At 38.1% G+C, this 21,503-nt stretch overlaps 2 protein-coding genes across 12 annotated transcripts in view; both read right to left on the bottom strand.

Moving 5' to 3' along the window:
* Positions 1-6,656, bottom strand: part of LOC122573960 (myelin regulatory factor-like protein) — a 67,462-nt gene extending 60,806 nt beyond the window's left edge. For 4 of the 6 annotated variants that reach the window (XR_006318843.1, XM_043740999.1, XM_043741002.1 and 1 more), the window contains exon 1: positions 6,003-6,655. Coding sequence is in view for 5 of the 6 variants with exons in the window: in XM_043740999.1 (XP_043596934.1) it covers positions 6,003-6,051 (49 nt within the window). In the remaining variant the exon portion in view is untranslated. Of the gene's footprint in view, positions 1-6,002 lie in introns of all 6 variants that reach the window. The other 2 variants (XM_043741000.1, XM_043741003.1) reach the window with 1 other exon arrangement.
* A 991-nt stretch (positions 6,657-7,647) lies between these two features.
* On the bottom strand, positions 7,648-19,057 carry LOC122573481 (tyrosine-protein phosphatase non-receptor type 5-like). Of its 6 annotated transcripts, XM_043739885.1 has the most exons (9): positions 18,448-19,057; positions 17,240-17,450; positions 11,709-11,901; positions 11,419-11,617; positions 11,127-11,342; positions 10,639-11,049; positions 10,249-10,544; positions 9,955-10,164; positions 7,648-9,846 (listed from the first exon to the last, which is right to left on the bottom strand). In XM_043739885.1, exons 3-9 carry the CDS (start codon positions 11,729-11,731, stop codon positions 9,732-9,734), a joined length of 1,470 nt encoding a protein of 489 aa, XP_043595820.1. In that variant the 5' UTR covers positions 11,732-11,901; positions 17,240-17,450; positions 18,448-19,057; the 3' UTR covers positions 7,648-9,731. The 6 variants fall into 6 exon arrangements, with proteins under 6 accessions (XP_043595820.1, XP_043595818.1, XP_043595814.1 ...); XM_043739883.1 differs by lacking the exons at positions 17,240-17,450; positions 18,448-19,057 and adding an exon at positions 14,352-15,540; XM_043739879.1 differs by lacking the exons at positions 17,240-17,450; positions 18,448-19,057 and adding an exon at positions 12,833-13,041.
* Positions 19,058-21,503: the final 2,446 nt, after the last annotated feature.

Raw genomic sequence — 21,503 nt, 5'->3', positions numbered from 1 at the left:
TTTCAGGAAGAGCATCGAGGAAAGTTGCGTTCGTAGAGGCGCAAGGGCGCGAGTGGCAAGTAGTAAATTGCCTCTCGTGACGACACCGTTTGTTGCAATTTATGGCCGCCATTACTATATGGAGTATAATAAACTAGTGCTACCGGTACAGCTTACCTACCATTCGTCCCTATTTATAGACAAATTCGACGAAGGTGAAACTAGAGCGACAGATGCGATCATCCGCGGAAGAACGGAAGTAGAGGAGGATATTCCTCTAATCGATAAGTAGCTTTGATTATTATCGCTACTGCTGCATTTTGTACCTCTACGTCGCAGAAAAAATTGTAGAAAAATTAGATCAAAAAGATACAGAGGCTTCGTATCTGTCGCTTCTGTGATTTTTATTTTACTTTGGCGAGGGAAAGATTTCTGCGTTCATTTCCTACTCTTCTTCTTCTTCTTCTTTCGATATATTCAAGAATTTTCGTGTGGAGACAGTTTAGAGTTTAGAACGAAGCAAACAGCTTTGACGCGTTATACAAAATCGGAAGAGACCGGTATTTATTCTCGCGTTTAGCGACCAGTTTACAGTTATGACTCTCGGTAAAACCTTCTCTATACACCGTACGCCTCGGGTCTCTAGATAACCTTGTTTCCTTTCTTTCCTTTTTTTCATAGCAAGAAAGAAATAGAAAAAGAAAGATCCGACGAGTTGGAAGTTGGTCAAACTTCTTGCCAAATCGACCGTGATTAATCAATCATTTTATGCACTACAGAAAAAGAAGCAAAGAGCGAAGGAAAAGCTGATCAACTTCCATCAATTTATCTAGTAAAACAGATGCCACGAACAAACATAATTACCGAGATAAATTTCAAAAAATATATCTACTATCAGCCTTTATATCCTTGTATTTTATTTTATACAATTATTACGATATTTAGCCATCTATATACAGTGATGAATACAAACTCAGAATCAAGCTACATAACTTAACTGACGCGAAACAGACTTTACCCACTGCCCAAACAACTCACTTACATCCGAGAAGAAACGTTTCCTATTATCTATTCAGCGCAGCAAAAAAAGGAAAGAGAGAGAGAGAGAGAGAGAGAGAGAGAACGTTTCATAAGTCTAGGTGGAACTCGAAAAATCGATTGTTTTGAAACTTTGCAGCAAGAATAGGATCGCGTCACGCTAATCGTATCTTTCTATTCAATGACGCTTGATATACGTACGTATATGGAACTGTGCACAGTAACTGCTGCATAGTCGCATCCATCCACGTACGCAGTTACATAGCGTAGACAGGCATGCACACGTGCACAAGCACGTTGCCATTAACGCTCATTTTGCGTCGTTGCGCCGTTCTGCACGGACCAGCGATAAGCAGCGTACAAATCAGGAAAACCGCTTTTGATTTTATACACAGACGAGTAACCCTTTCCTATATATATTGCACATACGAGATATCACGCAACGCATCGCTCAAACGACGTGTCTTTAATTTCCGATATACAGGGTGTTGGGAAAAATAGTGTAATTATAGGAATGTCAATGAGAGGATGAGTGAAAGATATATAATCAACGTGGATCGTAATATCTCTCTTTTCGATGGGAAACGCGGATGCTTGTTTTCAGCATTTTAATGAAATATATATTCAAGAAAGAGTATTGTAAAAAATAAAAAAATGTTTCCGATGTGTTTTCTTCTCATTTTCATCTTTCTCTCGCTCGTAGATGGCAGATGGATTAAATCGTCCCGGCTCGAAGATTAATCGAAATTACTACTGTTGGCTGTAGTGAAACTTCACTCGGGTCTGAAGTCCATTTATTTGATCGAGATTTAAATCGGTATTCGATCAAAGTTCTATCCAGATTAAATAAGATGCATTTATCCGATCGTGAATTGCTACTATTTAAAAGAGAAATCACAGGTAGCAGAAATAATCAATGAACTGATAGAAACTTACGTACGAGTATACGAATTGTTTATTCGCCAGGTTCGGACAAATGGAGCTGCACTGTATTCGAACTGACGATCGAATGCAGAGATCGAGCTTACATAATAATATACCGCGGAGAGAATTAATTAGCAACGAGGAAAGTTCGCGCGGCTATATTTAACACAGCTATACTAACTTCGTTAGATGTTCTGCACGTCTTTCTCGCCGATCTTCGACGGCTTTCACGGCTATCGTTACGACGTGAGAAAGATCGATGGTTCGCTATGAAATCGGCGTGTTTTTTTAATTACTACGGCACGCTAACTTTTAACGTTAATTATCGTTTTCTAGAGGATACGTAAACATCTTTAGGTACGCGAATGAGGATAATATCAGAGATATTAAAATCAGAAAGAATCTAGAAAGAGCCGGCAACGAACCTTCCAGGCAACGAACGTAGCAACGAACAATTACTTTGACGACAATCGTGCGACTGTGAATAATAGCTGATAACGAAAACAAAAATGAAGTGAAATGTTGTCGATGGTGTACACGGTACGCGTTGTTTATTGACACGGGTTACGGCCAAGTATCGAGCTGTTAATTTCAAATAAACGGAAAAGCACGTTCACCGCTGCAACTTTCACTGTCTGCCAGCCACTGCGAGCACAGAGAATACTGGAATTGTTGGTAAAGACCGACGAATTGCGGTAATATCCGAGAGAGTTCGATCCATCCAGCGAATCTCGGCGGTCGCGCATCGATGTGCTTCTCTTTCTCTTTCCGTTGTACTTTGTGTTTTCCAAAATATATTCAAACCTTTTGATAGATTGTACGGTGGCTATGAAAAGCACGTATCAACACGCCGTTGTATCTATTTTATCGTTAACTAAATTCAAGTACACCGGCTCACGAACCTATTTAAACGGTTACCATAGAAAATTTCTATGCCCGTACTGTATGTATTATAAAAATATTTTGAAATTTCATTAGCACTGTAATGAGACACGACCACTATATCGTGATACTTTCACGAGCATGCGTATATATTATAATAAATTTCGTATCATTTAAGTAATACTTTCATAAGATATTATGAAAATGAAATGTAGAATCTGATAAAAAGCCACTTCAACTGAAACCGAGTGTTAAGGCCAATACATTTTGCAGTCATTGTATAGAGCGTTATTAGATGTATGTAGTTAACTAAACGTGAAATCGTTAGAATACAAAACGATCTGGTCGGAAAATCTCGGCAAGGACCTTGAATCCACAGCAATTATTTGGCTTCGTGGAGATCGTATTTCATTTCCGTTCATCATTTTCGTTGCTTTTTGTTCGTCATTTCTAGGAACTGATAAAGATATTTCGTTAGCTATTCGTAGTGATAGCAGACAGATTTGTGCCAATTACCTTCTTTACATAATCCAAGTTATTTGTCTACCTATTACTTCACTGCCTGGTCCTTAACGAGTTAAAGTGACACGAATTAAAATTTAGTAGCCGTTGCGTAAATTCAAATTGCTTCAATGACAGGTATTCTAAACGAGATCGACCGAGCTCTCTAATTCAGTAAAAATATACGTTGCCATTCTATGCGACAATACTATGCGTGCTATTCGAAATTAACGCTAAATATATGTCAATAGTAATTGTCTTTCGAAGAATTTGCATTGAAAGAGTTTCTTATAGACTCTCTTCGAAAATTCTGCTTAACTTTCGAACTCGAAGGAACGCGTAGCGATTGCAGGCTTCTGATTGATGGCGTATCCAAGAATTTTTAAAAATATCACGTTTTGACTGAAAAGCTACGTTGTGAGAAACGATAAAACAAAGTATACTTATATTTAAGTGTTTGATACTTTGATGCCAAAGAATCTTGACACGTTACGTTAATGGAAAACGTGAATCTACTGTCTATAATTTTTTAAATGTCAAGGTCAAGAAATGCAAATAGATGTTTTTCATCTTACAAGCATTGACATATTTTCTAGAAACGTACGTATGGGAACTGGCGTGAAAATTTATTTCATAACATACTCTGTCAACGATACGTCAATATTCGACTTAATCTAATTGTCTATTTTCTCATCTTAATCGCGTTCGACGCATTTAATCATATTAATCCAGGAACGAATGATTCAATGTAGTCGAAAGACAAGTTCTCTGTTTGTACACTGCTCGCGAGAGCATGCTCGTGGAAAGATCAAGTTGAACGGAGAGAAGCATTACATTGCAACCTCCGACCCAAATAAAGAGTGCTACGGTGCACTCGTTGCAGGTGAATGCACCCGGGAGTCCAACATTCAGTGCGATTATTAGAAAAAAGTAGTAAACACGCGGAAAAACGACGAATAAGACAAAAGAATTTGTATGTAGATGCTGTTCCGCTGATGCTATATAACAGATAATTATTACGTATTTCGCCGATGACTCAATGCTTACTTAAATTTCTCATATCCGCGAAATATTTTTTATTCCGATTGCGCCATTTTATCATTGTAAAAGAAACGTTTTATAATGATGGATATCTTACAGAAAAAAAAAAACATAATTTTAAAAGATACAACTTACAACGTGGTAGAGATTTTTATGCATTTATAAAGACGTAAATAATGTAAAGGGCGTACAGGTATATAATTAGTTTCATTTTCTCAACTATCGTCCTAAAAACCTGAATTCTGCTTAAACACGCACAACTTAGTGACGATTATTAGAAGAAGAAATAGTAATTTCGTAATCACAATGTCAGAAAACTAAATTAAGTAATATAGATTGGCTAGAAACGGAAATTACGAATGAAATGTTGCATTAACGCGTCATTGATCCTTAATGAATTAATTTCGACCGATGCTTGGTACGGATGACTTAACGTGTCTTCTTACGAAATTAAGAGACACGATGACTCATACGAGTTTTGGTTCCGAGGGGAAGAGTATAATAGCGGTTGTTGCATAGTTACAGTGGAATAATAGCAAGAAATGATGCAGCACGATGCATTGAACTAAACGTGTAACAGGTATGTGAAGGCGGTTTTTCCACGAGCATGGAGGGGAGGTGCACAGTCAAGGCAAAAGTAGGGTAAATGTATCCACGTAGGCACACGACTCTCCTTTGAAGATCAATCAGAGCGAGCTAAGCATTTTGCAAACAGAATTCTTCGGATTCAAGCGATTCAGGAAGAATCTATGAATGATACCACGCGACAACAATATTTGAATTATTCAACAACTCCAGTGTACCGACACACCTACCACGCTAGCGTACATCTAAATTGGATCTATATCGACGCTATATTTAGAAATATCTGTGTTCTTACATAGTTTTATTCAGTTACACTACATGTATAAGATATATCTGGTTTGGGTAGTTCTAGTACATAGTAGTTATAGTAATTATGATAAGTTAGTAAAGTATACTTATATTTTTATATAACTTAATGAAAAAAATAAAGATACTATAATGTTCCGCTATATTCGTTTACCTAAATGTCACGAAAGGTTAGCCCTACAACTGTTTAAAGCATCTCCGTTAAAAACAAACTCCTCCATATTTACTACTTGATTCGTTGATCGGCCATACTTTGATCAAAAGTATCTACATGAAATCCAACAAATAATAATTCACAAAGAGGAGAAACTTCTCTGATCATTTTCATACCCTGCGTCACTAAGGAACAGGCTTATTAGACTCTAGAATATTCGAGCGGAAAAGGAAGAGAAAAAACGCAGACCGGGTAAGGTCAAACTGGAGCAGGATAACGCTGTTTATCTGGTCATCTGTTTGAGAGCAAGGAGGCTGGAAGACGAAAACGCACGATGAACCGTGTCCGGTGCGTTTAAGGTCAATGCACGGGGAACTCGAAGCAACCGAAGAACGCATTTGTATGGCGCACACGGTAAATGCAAGGTATATGGCGAACGCTAGGGATCCGCGACATTCCCGTGGCTGTCATGCTTGTCAATCGTCGCGAACCGTTCCACCGAGCTGACTGGTGAACGCTTGCAATTTATATATATATATATCATACACTCGAAACACAAGCGGTAACAAAACGAAACTCTGATGGTACTCACCGAGAATCGCCTGGAGGGTTTGCTCGTCCCCGTCCCCGATGACATCCATACCTCCGTTGATAATCGGACCCCTGAGATCTTCCGGGCCCGATCAGCGGGCCCCATTTTGTCTCCAGGCTAGAATGTCACTCGACGCGACGTCCCACATAGTACGCAACGTTTAATGTAACTCTCTTCCGTTTTTCTCTCTATCTCTCTTTCTCTTTCTGCCTCCTCCTCTGTCGCCTTTCTATCTGTTATTCTCAGTCTCGCGGTTGCACTGTCTGTCTCTTTTTAATCGTATGTTTCCCTCGAAATTTCACCAAATAAGATAAGTTCACTCCTTCCGTGTGGTCACTCCGTGTTTCCTCGCACCTTCGAACGCAGCGACACGATCTACGAGCGATCGACGTCGAGAATCGACACGGTGAACGACAATGAAAGCATCGCAAAGGGAAAAAAGATTACTCCAATACAGTATCCGAAACAAGTCACTACTTGAACCAACTTTTGTATATCGTCTTTTTGTTCTTCCTTTTATTTTTTTTCTTTTGATTCTTTTGAATTCAACGAAACGATTTCTCCGTGCGTTATTCTACTGCTGACTCGTACACCCAGGAGCCGTGTCGAATCCCGAGGCGCGGACTAAACTTCAGTTCCGTGGCCGATACCACACGCACACAATACGTAATACATGCAAACGCGCCCCGTGCATGTCGCGCCGAGAACGAGCTGGTCACGTGATACGCGTCAGTCTTCGAACTGCAAGGTTTGAAAGAACCGCGCATCGTCGCTCGCTCGTGAGAATGTCCTTTGATTTTGTAGTTAATGGTTGTTGATTCGAGTTTTCGTTGTGGAGTGGTCGATGTTATTTAAGATATCATTGCGTGGTGTATTCGTTGAAACGCTGTAACAATTTATATGGTGATTTTAAGGCGTAAACAGACGTAAATGAAGCTGAATATCGATGAAGCGATTTGTACGACTCAAGATGGCGGCACCGAACTTGACGGCGTTTCGCGCGGTAAGACGAAATCAGTGGATTTGACGTCGGAGTGATTGTTTTGAAAATTGCGAGTACATTTCCTGCAGACTGAAAGGATTCCTTGTCATTAGTTGTACGTGTTTGGAGATATGTAAGTTATTAATATATTTTTCATTTGTATGTTTGAAAAGAATGTAACGTAGTTCTCGTGATTATTTATTTTCTTCACTTGTTAACGATAGTATATGTGAGTACGAATAATGAGATTTCTAGAATACAGAATAAATTCTGATTGATTATAAAAATAGAATTTTATTCTTAATAAATAATGATCAATGTCATTTCTCAAAGTAACAGTTATATATAACGATCGTAGCACATATGTTGTATATATAATATATACATACATTACATTTCTTATAATCTAGAGAATATTAAACAGATGATATGTGAGGAACGTTGATATCATTTTTTGTAATATATACACTACAGATTGAATTAATTTCATGGTACATATAATGCAAACGTTTGATAACATTTTCTACGGAAATTTATATTTTAATATATTAATCAAAATGGCGGAGTTGAATCCACGAATTGAATTTAACGGATTTTATTTTTGGAAATAAATATACAAATAATTTGTTGGTAAAGTACAGGAATTTTAATAAACATAGAAAATAACTTAATAAAATTCTATTATAAAATCATGATAATTACAAATAATAATTCTTCGCAAACAAAATTCAACATACGTGGCCGCGATAGTACTCCACTTTGCCAAAAAATTACACGTAAACATTGCATGGGTACTATAAACATTTATTACGTCACATAAGTACAGTTGAACACCAAAGGGTTTCTAAATTATTATTATTGTTATTGTTACGTTATTAATACGTTTACATTAAAGTTTGCCCAAGGCTTTATATGTATACTCATAAATAATTTACTCTCAATTTGCTTACACAAATACATAGTCTCTTAAATATATTTTGCTCTCTGTACAACATATGTACAAGTATATATATGTATATATATTAGTATATATGTATACATATCACAATCTTTCGCTCAAAAATACACGGTCACACTTGTTCACTTACAAAACAGAAGAATTCTGAGGCATTATATCGACAATTCGAATAGTTGATGTTACAACACATTCGATCAACAGACTGAATATCTTAAAACAACATTTGAACTCGCTACGGCATATCCATACAGACAATTGTCAAAATTGCATACAATTGTAACAGTCTGAAATCGAAACGCACAACTTAGTGGAATTACGGTGAGAATTAATTATAAAAAAGAACGAATCAAAGATTTCATTACAACGATCGATAATGATGGATCTTACAGAGTCTGCAATATATCTCGTAGCGGTATGCGATAGTAATGAATATTAATAACTTTGATACAATGTCGAAATCGAGTTATATGCAATATTTCTATGCAGAGAGACATTTCTGTTCAAACTATTGCCATTCTTGTTAATAAGTTCTTTTCAAATTTTCCCTAGAAGCTCGTAACCACACTTATTGTCACCTATAGACTAATACAATATTTAACCGAGCAAACCGATTATTATCAAGAAAAAAAAGCAATAGTTTCCTTTAGTTACTAATTCATAACATTGTATTGGAATTTCATTAAATATTAATTTATACTTCAAGCAGTAAACAGAATAAATAATTATAGTTTTGTACATAATACTTAGAGAGAATGTTATACAACAACTATTACCTTGCTTTACTATATAAGGAATCGATAGTTTGCTTTTCGAAGTTCAGATCAACAAATTCATCCTACAATTTGCTATCTCTTTTTCTCCTTTCTTTTTTCAAGTAAAACTACGTTTCTTACGATCTTATAACATCATGGATTTTGTTTTGGATCAGAGAAACATATTATCTCTAGTTAGATTTATAACTTATATAATAAACATATTGTACTACCTGCATTCAGTCTTTATTGATAAATTAATTAAAAGTCATGGAAATCAGCGTGTAAGTTTTACCATTAAATTAACTAGGAACTACAAATAGGATAAAAATATTTTAATCGACGTGGGTCCCAATTTTATAATAATTTGCTTTTCTGTATATATGTTTTCATTTTGAAATAATCATTAACAGCTTTTAGCATTCATTTCTTTAACTGTAGTATTAGACAGCAACATCAATTTTGTAACAGTTTGCTGCATTGGAAAGCTAACAAAGAACTGCTTGTAGAAAGTATAGGATTCTGAGAATATTATAGATGCAAGTATTTATAACTAACAAATCTAATTTGTAACACATAGAGAATGCATAAAAATCTGAATCGATACTCAGATAAACCCTGATATCTCGTGAGTCAAATTGCAATATTTTTTTTTTCATTAGTCAAACAGTTTTAATTCCGTTTAAGAACATCGTACTCTTTAGAACATGAGTCAATAAACCGTTTATCTTTGTCTTGAGCTTTGTGACTGATATTAATTGTCAACGATTTGTCATGGCAGTATAGAAATGGCAGCTTATTTAGTGAGACAAAACTCATCTTGAATAGCTGAAAGTCAGATAAGACATCCGCTGGTCTAAAGTTGAGATTCTTTCCATAGAATTTCCTCCATGGTATAGATATTCACACCTGGACGAAGTAATATGTTGCAGACAATATCTCATAGTCGTTTCGTAAATCTTTTCATAGTAATTCTCAAACGAATTTTTTCTTCTAGTGAACTGTTATCAATTCCCACAATCGCCTTGTTTATGGTTTCAATCCCCTGAACTCGACGCTTTACCACCATCAAGCGTTTGTTCGTACAAACAAAGTGCACGATGAACGAATTCGTACTGTTCTGCCGTCTGAACCATACCGCCCCTGTCATATCTAAAAAAAAAAAGATGTAATTTTTAAATATTCAAATCTAGCAACATACAATTTAACTCGCAATTAAATTGCCGGATTTCAGTTCAATTAAAAGAAAATATCTTGTACCTCATTTGACATAAAATACCCAACACGTCAACATTTCCATCTCTTAATAGCTGTATCATTCCCGTGGCTAAAGCTATGAAACAACCAGTTCGTCCAATTCCTGCACTGCAGTGAACAATAACCGGACCTGGCAAAGAATTTATTTCTGCAGCTAAACTAACAAGAGTATCCGCAGCTTGAGGTACGGCATGGTCCGGCCATGAATCATACCTATAATTGTTTGTTAGTATTACATTAAGAGCTTTAATGGCACCACTCGAAATAACCAAAACATAGCAAATTTAATCTAATTACCAATAATGCTGCACGTGTCTTCTGTCTCCTTCGTATCGAAGTTCTAAATCTCTGATTATGTAGCCTTCTCTCGTATCGATAGAGTTAACGATGATGGTAAACGGTCCACTTTGTATGCGATTATTTTTGTCCAGCGGAAAGTATGCTTCGCATTTTGTTTTCGCGGCCTCGTATAGCTTCGTCATCATGACTATCGCGGGTACTTTTTCTGCCCAGACCATTCTCCAGAAATCAACCACAGTGTGAGGTAATGGTCCCTGCGTTGCAATATAGCGAACATCTTCTCCATCATAACCCTGTTAAATTGAAATCGATAAACTTAAATTGAAATTTTGTATATTTAAATAACTTTAATTTTTGTGTATTCCATTTTGTCTTGAACGTACGTACCCGAATATAATTGGCGTTAATATAACTAGAAAGAGGATCATCAGCAGAACCCGGTAAAACCACCCTCGACTGTGGGTTTGGTAATACGGAACAATATCTATTCTTCACCCCGGATCCGCAAATATCTAATTTCTCAGGCAAGTTGAGAGGAACCTCCCAAAACTCTTTGTGCAATGATGCTGGATCACTGATTGCTTTTTTAAGTTGAGCTCTTGATAGAACGTTTCCGGCACTTAATAAAAATTCCTCCGCAGTACATTCGCGGGTAGGCGTGACAATGTGTGGTGGACTTTCTGGAGGAGGTGCCAACTCTATAGTCAAACTTGCGCTTGATCCACGTCGTTCCAATAATCCTTTAGCTTTTATACATATTGGTTCTGGTCTGCGTTCTGGTATCGCCACCGACATTACCTAAGGATAGAGAAATTCGTCAATATTGTAGTTGTTACTTGACGACTATCTACGTTATTCTAAATAATGGAACATGCCTCTGGTAAACCGGTAGCTTGTGTGACTGATTGGACAGTCTGAACAGATTGAATGGATGGTTTTGCTGCAGGTTGATGAACCCATTCAATCGATCCTTTTGCAGGCTTGATAAGCTTTTCTGGGTGACCTACAGCACCTTCCTCTACCAAACCTCTCCTGTCACCATCCTCTGTATCTTTTTCACGCGACATTTGTTTCCGCAGCCATAACAAAACCTGAAAGAGAAATGAAATTAGACATAAATATCTTGCCGAACCATATGCAATGGATGATGTAGAATTGAAATCTTACCAGGAATGCAAAGAGAATAGCGCCACCGATGGCGCAAAGTGCTACGAACAGAGGCAATTGCCAATCTGGCCATGATAAATTTGCAGTGGAGCGTACCTCCTGACCTGTACGGGTACTAAGTTGAGCTGCTTGCAAATCCATTCCAGCATCATCCAGTCCCGTTATGGACTGTGGGATCCTGTATATCAAAAATTGATATCTTAAATTGATATCAAATTTATTGCTATGTGAGTTAATAATATTTATTAATATATAGTTAATAATAGGCAGAAAGATTTTTGATTATGTACCTATGATGAGACCTAGCAGACATTCCCTCTGTAGATGGCAATAAAGGAATAGGTAGCACAGTATCTGCGTGCCACCTTTGTCCAGTAATTAAGTAAAATTTCTCCAAAGGATCTGATCTGTCATCGTTGCTAGAGATATCGTAATAATTTGCATCATTTACATAATGGTTAGTCAGAGGAGTACTCGTACTTCCTGCAACAAAAGTTTTAATTCATTGGATTCAAATTGTTTTCAAAAATCCAGTATCATAATATATTATATTGCTATATTACGTAGTATCATACTATGAAGATACTTGAGATCAATGATTAATATCGATATATTAAAAATAGTTCAATTAATTTCTACAAAAAATCTTATCTATATCTCTATCACTATCTATACAAAGAATGTTATTAGATATGAAATATCCTTTAATGTCATAATATAATGTCACTCTTAACACACTCACAGTAATTGACATTCGTTTATCTCGGGAATAACAACCAATATCATTAAGATATACAGAATGTAAATAAAAAGTATTTGCGCTACGTGACACGTGGGGGAATACACGCGTTATGTCAGAACCTCGACAAAAAAAAAAGAAAAAAAACAGCAACACGTTTTTCGTTCTCTCTTTTATTAACGCAAAATCAAACACCTCTCCATAATTTCGTACGATCTGTCATTTAACAACGACATGTTCCACTCGACAATAATTTGAATTCCTTCGAGTCTCATAAAGAGATCCTCGGAAACGATTCCTTCCGACTTCCGTGCGGTTACGCAGGAAGTAAACATCGCGTCAATTTTATGAACGGAACACCAAGGAAACTCTGAAGTGGGGAAGGGTAACAAACGCGAGCAGATGGAGTATACACCAATGAGAGAACTGCATGTGACAAGTGGATGAATAGACGTCGTTCCAGTCACTGACACAACTGTACACCGTGTGTATACATCCACTTCCCATTTACACACAAATACAAAAGCGAAGAACACGAATAAACTACATCCTGTTTTCTCGACCGTGTGTATAGAGAGAACTAACGTATACGTATCAATGTATGTATATGATGTTCACACAAATGAAAAAAAAAAAGTAAATATTGAAAAATATAAAAAAAAATTCGATCGGTACCTCTCGTCAGGAACAAACACACGTAGAATACGAAAACTGTACGATTAAGAATAACGCGCGAGCCCCGATTTGAAAGTAGCGGCTGCGTGAACATGTAAACAGCCATGTTGATATCGTTAACAGAAACCAGTCTGTCTCGTCTGCGCAAGCTTCTCGTTCGAACTGTCGAAGACATCGTTCGTGTACCCTGACCTGGGCTTCGGTTTACTTCGGCCTTGCACTCGGTTATGTACGGGAGTATATACCAGCCAATCAGCGGCAAGATACACGCAAATGACAGCCAATCGCGTGCTCGATTTACTACCAACGCCAGGAATTTGGCGGGAGGGACTCAAGGTGAATGAAAGCGAAGCACGTGCAACTAATGATAGTAAAGTGCATTCGGAATCAAGTTTTACGTTTGCCCATTGAGACCGGAGCGAGAAGCGTTTCTGTGTTCCGTCTCAGCCATTGCACGACTACACGATGTTTCGATTCGTTCGATTTCGACGTCGCGCTCTCACGCGGTCGGTGTCGTATTCTCTTCCGGTAATACCGTTCTTTTTCTTCGCGTTAATAAGGAGACCTCTTTCGACGATTACGCGAGTACACCGTGATTCATAAGTAACGGCACGGAGTACATGCAAGTTTTAAGCTTTTGAAGTTTCTACCATCTCTTATATTATGTAATATATAAGATTTTGATCTATTATGTTGAAAATACTTGACTTCTTTCAATATCTTATATAAGCTTCCAGGGTTTTTACGATTTCCAAGATGTTTCAAGATTTGTCGAAACTTTGCATATTCAGGATTTATTGGAACTTTAAAGATTGAAGATTTATCGATACTTTTGAGAATTCTAAATCACTCTGGAAGTGACTCGAACTTGCACAGTGTCAAAAAACTTTGAATCGTTTCGAAGTTGAAATTCAAATATTTTTGGCTATTCATAAATTTCCAGATACTTTGACCGATGACTCAGAAATTAAATAACCTAAAGACAAACAGTTTTTCAACCAAACAAGATTGTTCTACAAACATGACAACTTTATCGTTGCATATTGGTTTCTAAAAATGAACTTTATTTCGTTGTAATATACCATTACGTATAGCTCGGCAAGAAGAAAATTATTGCAGACCTTTTCACTTTTAATTTCGTAATTCGGTTACACAATTACAAAGATAAACAAGTGTCTGATTACTTTTGAGCGCCAGTATACATATATCCACAGAGAGTTTGTCGCGATGAACAAAGGGGATTATACTATTTATATTACTTCTATCGTTAAGGGAATTCAGTTTATGAATAAATCAAAGCAAGAAGAACACGCGTATCTCCCTAAGAGCGTTTATGGGTCATGGATACCCGTCACGGTGGTTAACATTAAAAGAAATATTTTTCTGATGCGCTGACGCATGTTGGGGATGAATCATTCTACACACGTATACTCTATGAAATTAAAGTTTGTCACGAAGAAACGAAAGAATAAAAAAAGAAAGAAAGAGATGAAAATTCGATCATCTTGTTACGTATTACCGTGTATAAAAACTCTGTCGAAACACTGCCTCATGTCTGCGTCGATATTATACTTTTCCATCCGTTTGAAATCGTTAAACGACCGTGATTTTTCTATGATTCTTTCTTCACACAAGCAATATCGATCGATTGACGTATAACAAGCGATGAAGCAATCTTCCTTTATCTCGTGACAGACACATGATGCAAAGCAGCGTCGATCTTGCTCCGAATTAAAAAGCAATAGTCTGTTAATATTGGCTCGATTTTATCAATTGTTCATCGGTTAAGACAACATTAACTCGAGCGAACGTCTACGCGCGTGTCTTACGCGTTTCTCAAGAATATCTCAGTGAATCAGAAAACCGGATGTCGCCCATTCATCCCTGCCATACGGCCGACATCCAATATTCGTTCTGTCGAATTGGTTCTTCTGCTTCTATTTATTCTTCTATCTTCCAAATTTCCACAAACAAAATTCTACTATCGTAATTTATAATTCCGACATCTAAAATTGTCTTATTTCTCTAAAATTGTATCCTCTGAAATATTTATCTTCTTTCCTTCAATCTTTCCTCGTCGATATGTATTTCTCTTTCTAACGAGTGTTTCAACGTTCAAGTTTTTAACGTTCTTCCCTTTAAGTTGAATCAATGTTGAGTAGCAGCATGCTGCAATAATTACTCATATAACATAGTACCGGTACTGTATTCCGCGAAGCTGATGTTCAACGAACTGTGGTTTCTCTGAAGCTGCCTACCGATCCCTGTCACTCAACAATACACTCAACAACTGTCATTGTTGTAACACCGGTACAGGCTGAAAAAAATCAATAAACCACCGTAGCAGAACCGAATCTTCGAAACTACCCCGCCTTTATCCGACGGATTTGTAAATTAATTGATTCGAGATCGATGTCATGGACGAGCGGAGCCAATTCTACTATCGGTAAATAGCCGTACGTCCTTTGGCATGATTGATCGTACAAAGTAATCCTTAACAGAAAACATCCGCGTTTTCCGTATTTTTCACCTTCAAGAAAATATGTCTGAAATGCGTGTCGGTTGACTATGTTTACACGATAATTACACGAACGATTTTACGACTAATCGACTGACCGATCGTACGACGGTAGTTGTTAAAAGAAACACTCAGGTATTCTGTACTTTTCAATTTTCAAAAAATAATATTTCGGATACACGTTGCTTGCTCACGTTTACCCGACAGCACTGAATACTTCGATTACAAAACGATCTGCCTTTCAATAAACACTTTTTCCGTTAACATTCGATAATATCCTTACAACTGACTCAACGATAAGATAAATGGTCGAATTGTTAAAAAGCTTCGCTGTTTGCTTATGAATCACTCGTCGAATTTAATGTGTATCTCGACATGTATTTCAATTAGGTTGAGAAATCGCGATGTGGAGTCGAGGTCATAAGTATAAAGAGAGACTGATGTAAATCCGCAATGAATGAAAAGAAAATTGATGGAACACAGATCGAAGCACTGGGAGGGAAAATTATTGGCAGAGACGAAGTTTTGCGAGTGTACGAGAGCGTGGAACCGTACGGATCGTAGGGCGGTCGTGGCACCGACTAAATTAGAGGCTCCATTCACCCTTCGGAGAGAGCTTGCGAGCTTTCGCAGGGCGCACGCAGCCAGACACGCACTTGCGTAAAATTGCGTGTCGTCGATTCGAACGAGAAACGCGTGGGCAGTATCGAGACGTCTCTCAAGGGTTTTTTTTTGTTCAGTACTTCGCCGAGGGAAATGCAAATATACGAGGGAGAAAAATTTAGAGATTCGCCGGAATAAAATCCTCGTTGCCTAAATGTCTCTCGACTATTTATGACTGTTTATCATTTCGAAAATTCTTGCAATTTTATAAAAACATAAATTCTGGCTATATATATAAAAGATTATTTACACGACACGCGCCACATGTGTAAATTTAACGAAAGAAAATGAGGCTTGATTTCCAAATCGATTTTTCGACAAGATAATTGAGGAACATTCGATATAGAACATAAGAACTTAGGCGAAAAGTGAATTACAATTATATTCATATGGAGAATTATTCGTAGTATAACGCGGTTAAAAAGTGTTATCGCGAATGTTGGAATTAATTTTTCAAGAACAATATGGAAGAATATTCTGGGGAATAACATCATGTATATAAATTACAATTGTAAATTACGTAACAGGATGCATTGACGTTTCCCTTTGCTAAAAAAGAAACTTGGAAACTATTAATTACCGTAGGGCGGCGGGGCACGATAAATTGTCAGTCAAAGGATTTTATCATGCTTGCCAACCTCGAACTCGATGAAAAGTCGTTTAACATTTACTACAAAACCTCAGTTATTCATCGTGAGTCATTGGCCGCGGTGCTGGTGACGACCGTTGATAAAGCGCATTTGCAAATCGTCGAACGCTCTATCGATTACCTCTATAGCGTTAAAAATATGTAACATTCTTCGATTTATTTTACTTTATTTGGCAATTTTACAAAGGGAATTTTAAATTTCTAGTTATACAACTTCTATAATTTTATTTTTATCTTTATATTTATCGCTGGAAAATATTGAATTAATCGCGTGTTGCCAACCAATTAAGGGCAAATTCCTAACTTCTAATTTTATAAATTCTACAGCTTTACTTTTATACTTTAATGCTCATTAGGCGGGAATACCTAATCTGGTCGCGATTAAGCTGTTTGAAAATTCGAAATTTTATCCAGCTAGAGAAGAACGACAGAAACGAGTGGAGATATAACGAGCGTGGAAAGAAAATCTGCGAAAATTGCGAAAGTTTTACGCAGGTTATTTTCGGAAGCGAGGATAGGAAAGAAAATCACGGGGACAGTTTCTAAGGGCAATAAACATAACCACTCTAAGCAGTACCTTGACATTTCCTTTTTGAGGCGTTTTGCTTGGTCAGTCGAGGCTTCCTTCGTCCAGAAAAGCGGCTGTCACACCGTGTTAGAAAGCAAAAGAAGAGAGGATAATCCTACGGCAATTTTCTCGATGCTTATTCGCCAAGCACGTGCGACGTGCAACTCCGCGACTTCCGTTCGTTATCTCTGACTTCCTTCTTTTTTTCTTCCTTGCACGCCTGCAATCGTACGAAAATCACGCGCACATTGAATATCTAATGTTAGAACGAATATTTGAAAACATAATCGAATATTTAATATTAATTAACATGAATATCTAACGCAGATCCTCTGCGGAGCCAAACCGGCGAAATCCACGTTTCATTCGTTTCTAAATTTCATCGCATAAGTACGTAATTAATATACTATAATGATTTACTTCGATCGGTTCACACGTCGTAAGAAGGCCAAACGAATAACGATAAATTCTACGGTAAAAAATAAGAATGTTTGTATCGTCATATTCTGTAACTGAATGGAATTCGATACAAATAAGACATGGATTAGAAAAATGTATGGGGTAATAGTGACAGAATGTTCGGCTGGAGAATTCCTCTTGAAATATTAATAGTTAATGGTGATCGCGTGATTGCATTTTTAACAAAAGATGATACGAGCCGCCACCGCGCCGTTAAAGTAAATTAGACTATACCGAATCGATTTCCCGGCGGTAGGTTGTCTCATGGTAGAATGACTCATAGGAAATCTACGTGACCGTACTTCTGAATCGTCTGATTAAAACGTTGCTTAGCCTCGCACGCGAATGTAAATTTCAATAATTTCATTTTAATTTCCTAATTATCCTCAAGCAAATTACGATCCTATGCAAATAGGAAAAAATTTACGATCAAACCTTCGTTTATATTTTCTTGGATCGTTTTATCGTTCATCTGTAACGATCGATCTTTAAGGAATAAATGGATCGCTGAAAAGCCACGCCGAGCAACCCCATAAATGATAACGCACAGAACAATCACAATTACAGGGATTATTTTTAGCAAAATTGATCTTAGAACTCGTAATTACGTATACTGTCTGCTACGAACGAGTAATTAATATTCATCGAAGAAAACAATGAATTTATTTCCAAAGAATTGATTTATGTGTCTATAAATCCTATCGCGTAAAAATGAAGTTAGTCAATTTGCACGATTTAATGGAAATCAACGTACTCACCACCTCGGATCGAATCAAAATCCGTGGGTAACGCCCGCTCACCTTTAAGTACACATAAAACACTGGTCGGTTAGTTTCTCGGTCAACATCGCGTTCCCCATTCGGTGTCCCCTATCACCGAGCGCGATCCTTGAAAAATTCATTGTCCCACGTCTGTCACGTTTCAAGCGGAACAAACGGCAAACACCACCGCGACGGTCCATTCAGAGATCACCAGCGGAGGATCGTCGGCGTCGATTCACCCCTCGGCGTGTTGCGGCTGTTACAAGTAGTTGACCATCAATCGCGCGCGTGTAGTCCGCGTGAGATCGACTACGTATATCTTTGATAAAACGGTGCTTTCGCGGCTTTTCTCTCCTGTTTTTCCTCGATTCCTCGTCTCGTGTCGTCTTATCGGTCTTTGTCCCCTTTCGAACGTTTCAACGAGAGATAGATATCGGTCAAGATTTAATCAACGCGTAAAGGTCTACTATGTAGCAGTCTACCAACGTTCGTCGTCCGAGTTTGGATCGAGCAACAACGTATCAATCAGATCTTGTGACGGGGTGGAAGTCGCGCGACGCCGACCACTTGCATCGGACGCATCTGAATGGCGTCTGAACGGGTTGCAAAATGACGGCCAACTGCATTCACCTCTTTCGGTGGCCGTGGAGGGTGGCGAGGTGGAGTGCAGACGCGCGCATTCGTGACACGGATACGAGGCGACCCACCTTCCCCTCTTTTACAGTGCACAACCACCAACCAACCCCGCTTCATCCCCCGAACGAACCAGCCACCACGATCGACAGGGTGCTGCGGCTACCGATGGTGTCGCTCTTTCTTCTTCCTCTCTCACGAACCACCCCTCCTGGTTACTACCTGCATACTTTTCCATTGCCTCCACCCCGTTTTCGAGGTTGCCACGCATCGTTCGTCTTTATGAGAGAGAACGGGACCATGGCTCGCCTGTGTGCGCCGCTCCGTGTCTTCGTGTGTCTTTTCTTTCAGCTTCGACGGTAAGCAGTTTCACGCTATATTATTTTCGGATAGTTCAGGGACGGTTTAATCTCGCGTGGAGATTCATCGGTCCGGCCGGCGTTTTGCTCGACCTATTTTACGGCCGTTAGGGTAATTCGGTTTTCGAAGGCGTTCGACGAATCGCTGGATGGAAAGGCAAGGGCGGATCGATCGAACTTTTAAAATAAATCCTTGTTAAACCCTTGTAATAGAAAGTCACGCCTCCGGTTCGTAGTATTTTACGGTCAAAACGCAAAGGAAGTTGCTTCTATTTGAAGAACTGGCGGGAAAGTCCATTTTTCTTGATTCTCATTTTTTTTTTTTTTTTTCATTTTTACTTCACTGGACGGGCGAGAAGAAGTATTTCGATTTGATAGATTGAAAAATATAAATCTTTCGGAAATAGTCGACGTATCGATACTGTGTTTCGTAAGAGACAAGTAACACTAGTTTAATCGTAGTGTCAGCCGCTTGTTAGCGTTTCATAAAATGTTAGACGTACACACTCAGCCGCGTATTCAACCGATTTTAGAATCAAATACGAAGATAGCATTGGTGTGGAATTGGTCGATAACATGCTGGATTTTAATATTACTCCTCTATAAACGATAGGAAATGTGCATGTTCATGTATAATGAATTTCCGGCCTGGCTGTAAACTTGGGGTGTTGATGTAATATTAAGTGAATAACTAACAACAAGTATGTTGATTAGAAACATGATACTAGCTATTCGAAAGATAAGGGATGAAATTTACAATGATACTATGGGGTTGGTCATCGGCGACAAGAATTCACGGAGCCAGTAACGAAAAAATTACCCTTCTTCGTGGCTAGTCAATTTTTCACCGGTGCATCTTACCCCTAAAAGACAGGATGCGCAACGTTGTCTCTTCGCTACAATTTACGTTCCCATCGTACATTTTTGCACGCGAGAAAACACGAGGTGTCTCTTTCGACTCTCATTTTCGCCTTCCTGTCTTACTTCGAACGAGAACGAGTCCTTTTAACGATGCATTATACTAATGCGAAGGGAAGAGCAAAAGATGAAAGAAGAAAAAGAAGAAAAGACAGAGAAGAAGAGAAGATACTCAACGAGTACACATAAAAAGGAAAGAGAACAAAAAGCAACTTGATGTCTTATGTATCAAACTTTTTGCAGCTTAAATATCGATTATCATCAGCTACTATCGGTCGTTCTCCAACTTCTTTTATTCACGTAGAAGAGAAAGTATAAAAAGTAACTTCGATCTAAATATTCTACACGAAATTTCTCGTATCACACGATCGATTACAAGCCTCTACCGTCCATCCACTGTGTCATTCGTGTATGTACAAAACTAACATCGATGCAAGTATTTCGTGTCAAATTTCTTGTATCATAAAATCGATTACAATCTCCTATTGTCGACCTACTTTGTCCTAATTCGTTTTTCAATCTCTTTCATTCACGTAAAAAAGCAAGTTCGTTGCAAGTGCATTACGTCGAGTTTCTCGTACCATAAAATCGATCACAATTTTCTATCGTCGACCTACTTTGTCCTAATTCATTTTTCAATCCCGTTCATTCACGCGAGAAGGTAACTTCGATCCAAGTGCGTTACATCGAGTTTCCAATATCACAAAATCCATTGCAATCTTCCACTGTCCTAACCTATCTTGTCCTAATTCGTTTTTCAACCCCGTTCGTTCGCGTAGGGAAGCAAATCCGTTGCAAGTACGTGGCGCCAAAACTTTCGTATCATAGAAACGATTATAATCCCGTATAAGCCATCTACATTGTCCTCGTTCGTTTCTCAATGCCCCACCCGAAAAAAGTAACTACGATTCAAGTGGGTTGCGTCAAGTTTGTCGTGCCATAAAATCGATTACAATTTTCTATCGTCAACCTACTTTGTCCTAATTCATTTTTCAAGCCCCTACGTTCGCGCGAGCAGGTAATCGAACCGCGTTATATCGAACTCCTCGTCCTATAAAATCGATCATAATCCTCTGTTATCGACCTACTTTGTTCTAATTCGCGTTTCAACCCCCTTCATTCAGCCGGACCCATGAAAGGAGC

This window comes from Bombus pyrosoma, linkage group LG12 (assembly GCF_014825855.1).
Source record: "Bombus pyrosoma isolate SC7728 linkage group LG12, ASM1482585v1, whole genome shotgun sequence".
In the NCBI taxonomy this organism is placed as follows: domain Eukaryota; kingdom Metazoa; phylum Arthropoda; class Insecta; order Hymenoptera; family Apidae; genus Bombus; species Bombus pyrosoma.
Note: the sequence above shows the minus strand (reverse complement) of the source record. Positions and strands in the feature narration are given on the sequence as shown.

Bases quoted from the DNA above. Each gene is read 5' to 3' on its own strand.
- LOC122573481 (XM_043739879.1), bottom strand. From the start codon at position 13,007: ATGTCTTCGACAGTTCGAACGAGAAGCTTGCGCAGACGAGACAGACTG. The intron at 11,902-12,832 runs GTACCGATCGAA...CTTTTGTTGCAG, and splicing joins GTGTTTGTTCCTGACGAGAG to GAAGTACGAGTACTCCTCTG. The intron at 11,618-11,708 runs GTACATAATCAA...TATCAATTTAAG, and splicing joins TCTGCTAGGTCTCATCATAG to ATATCAATTTTTGATATACA.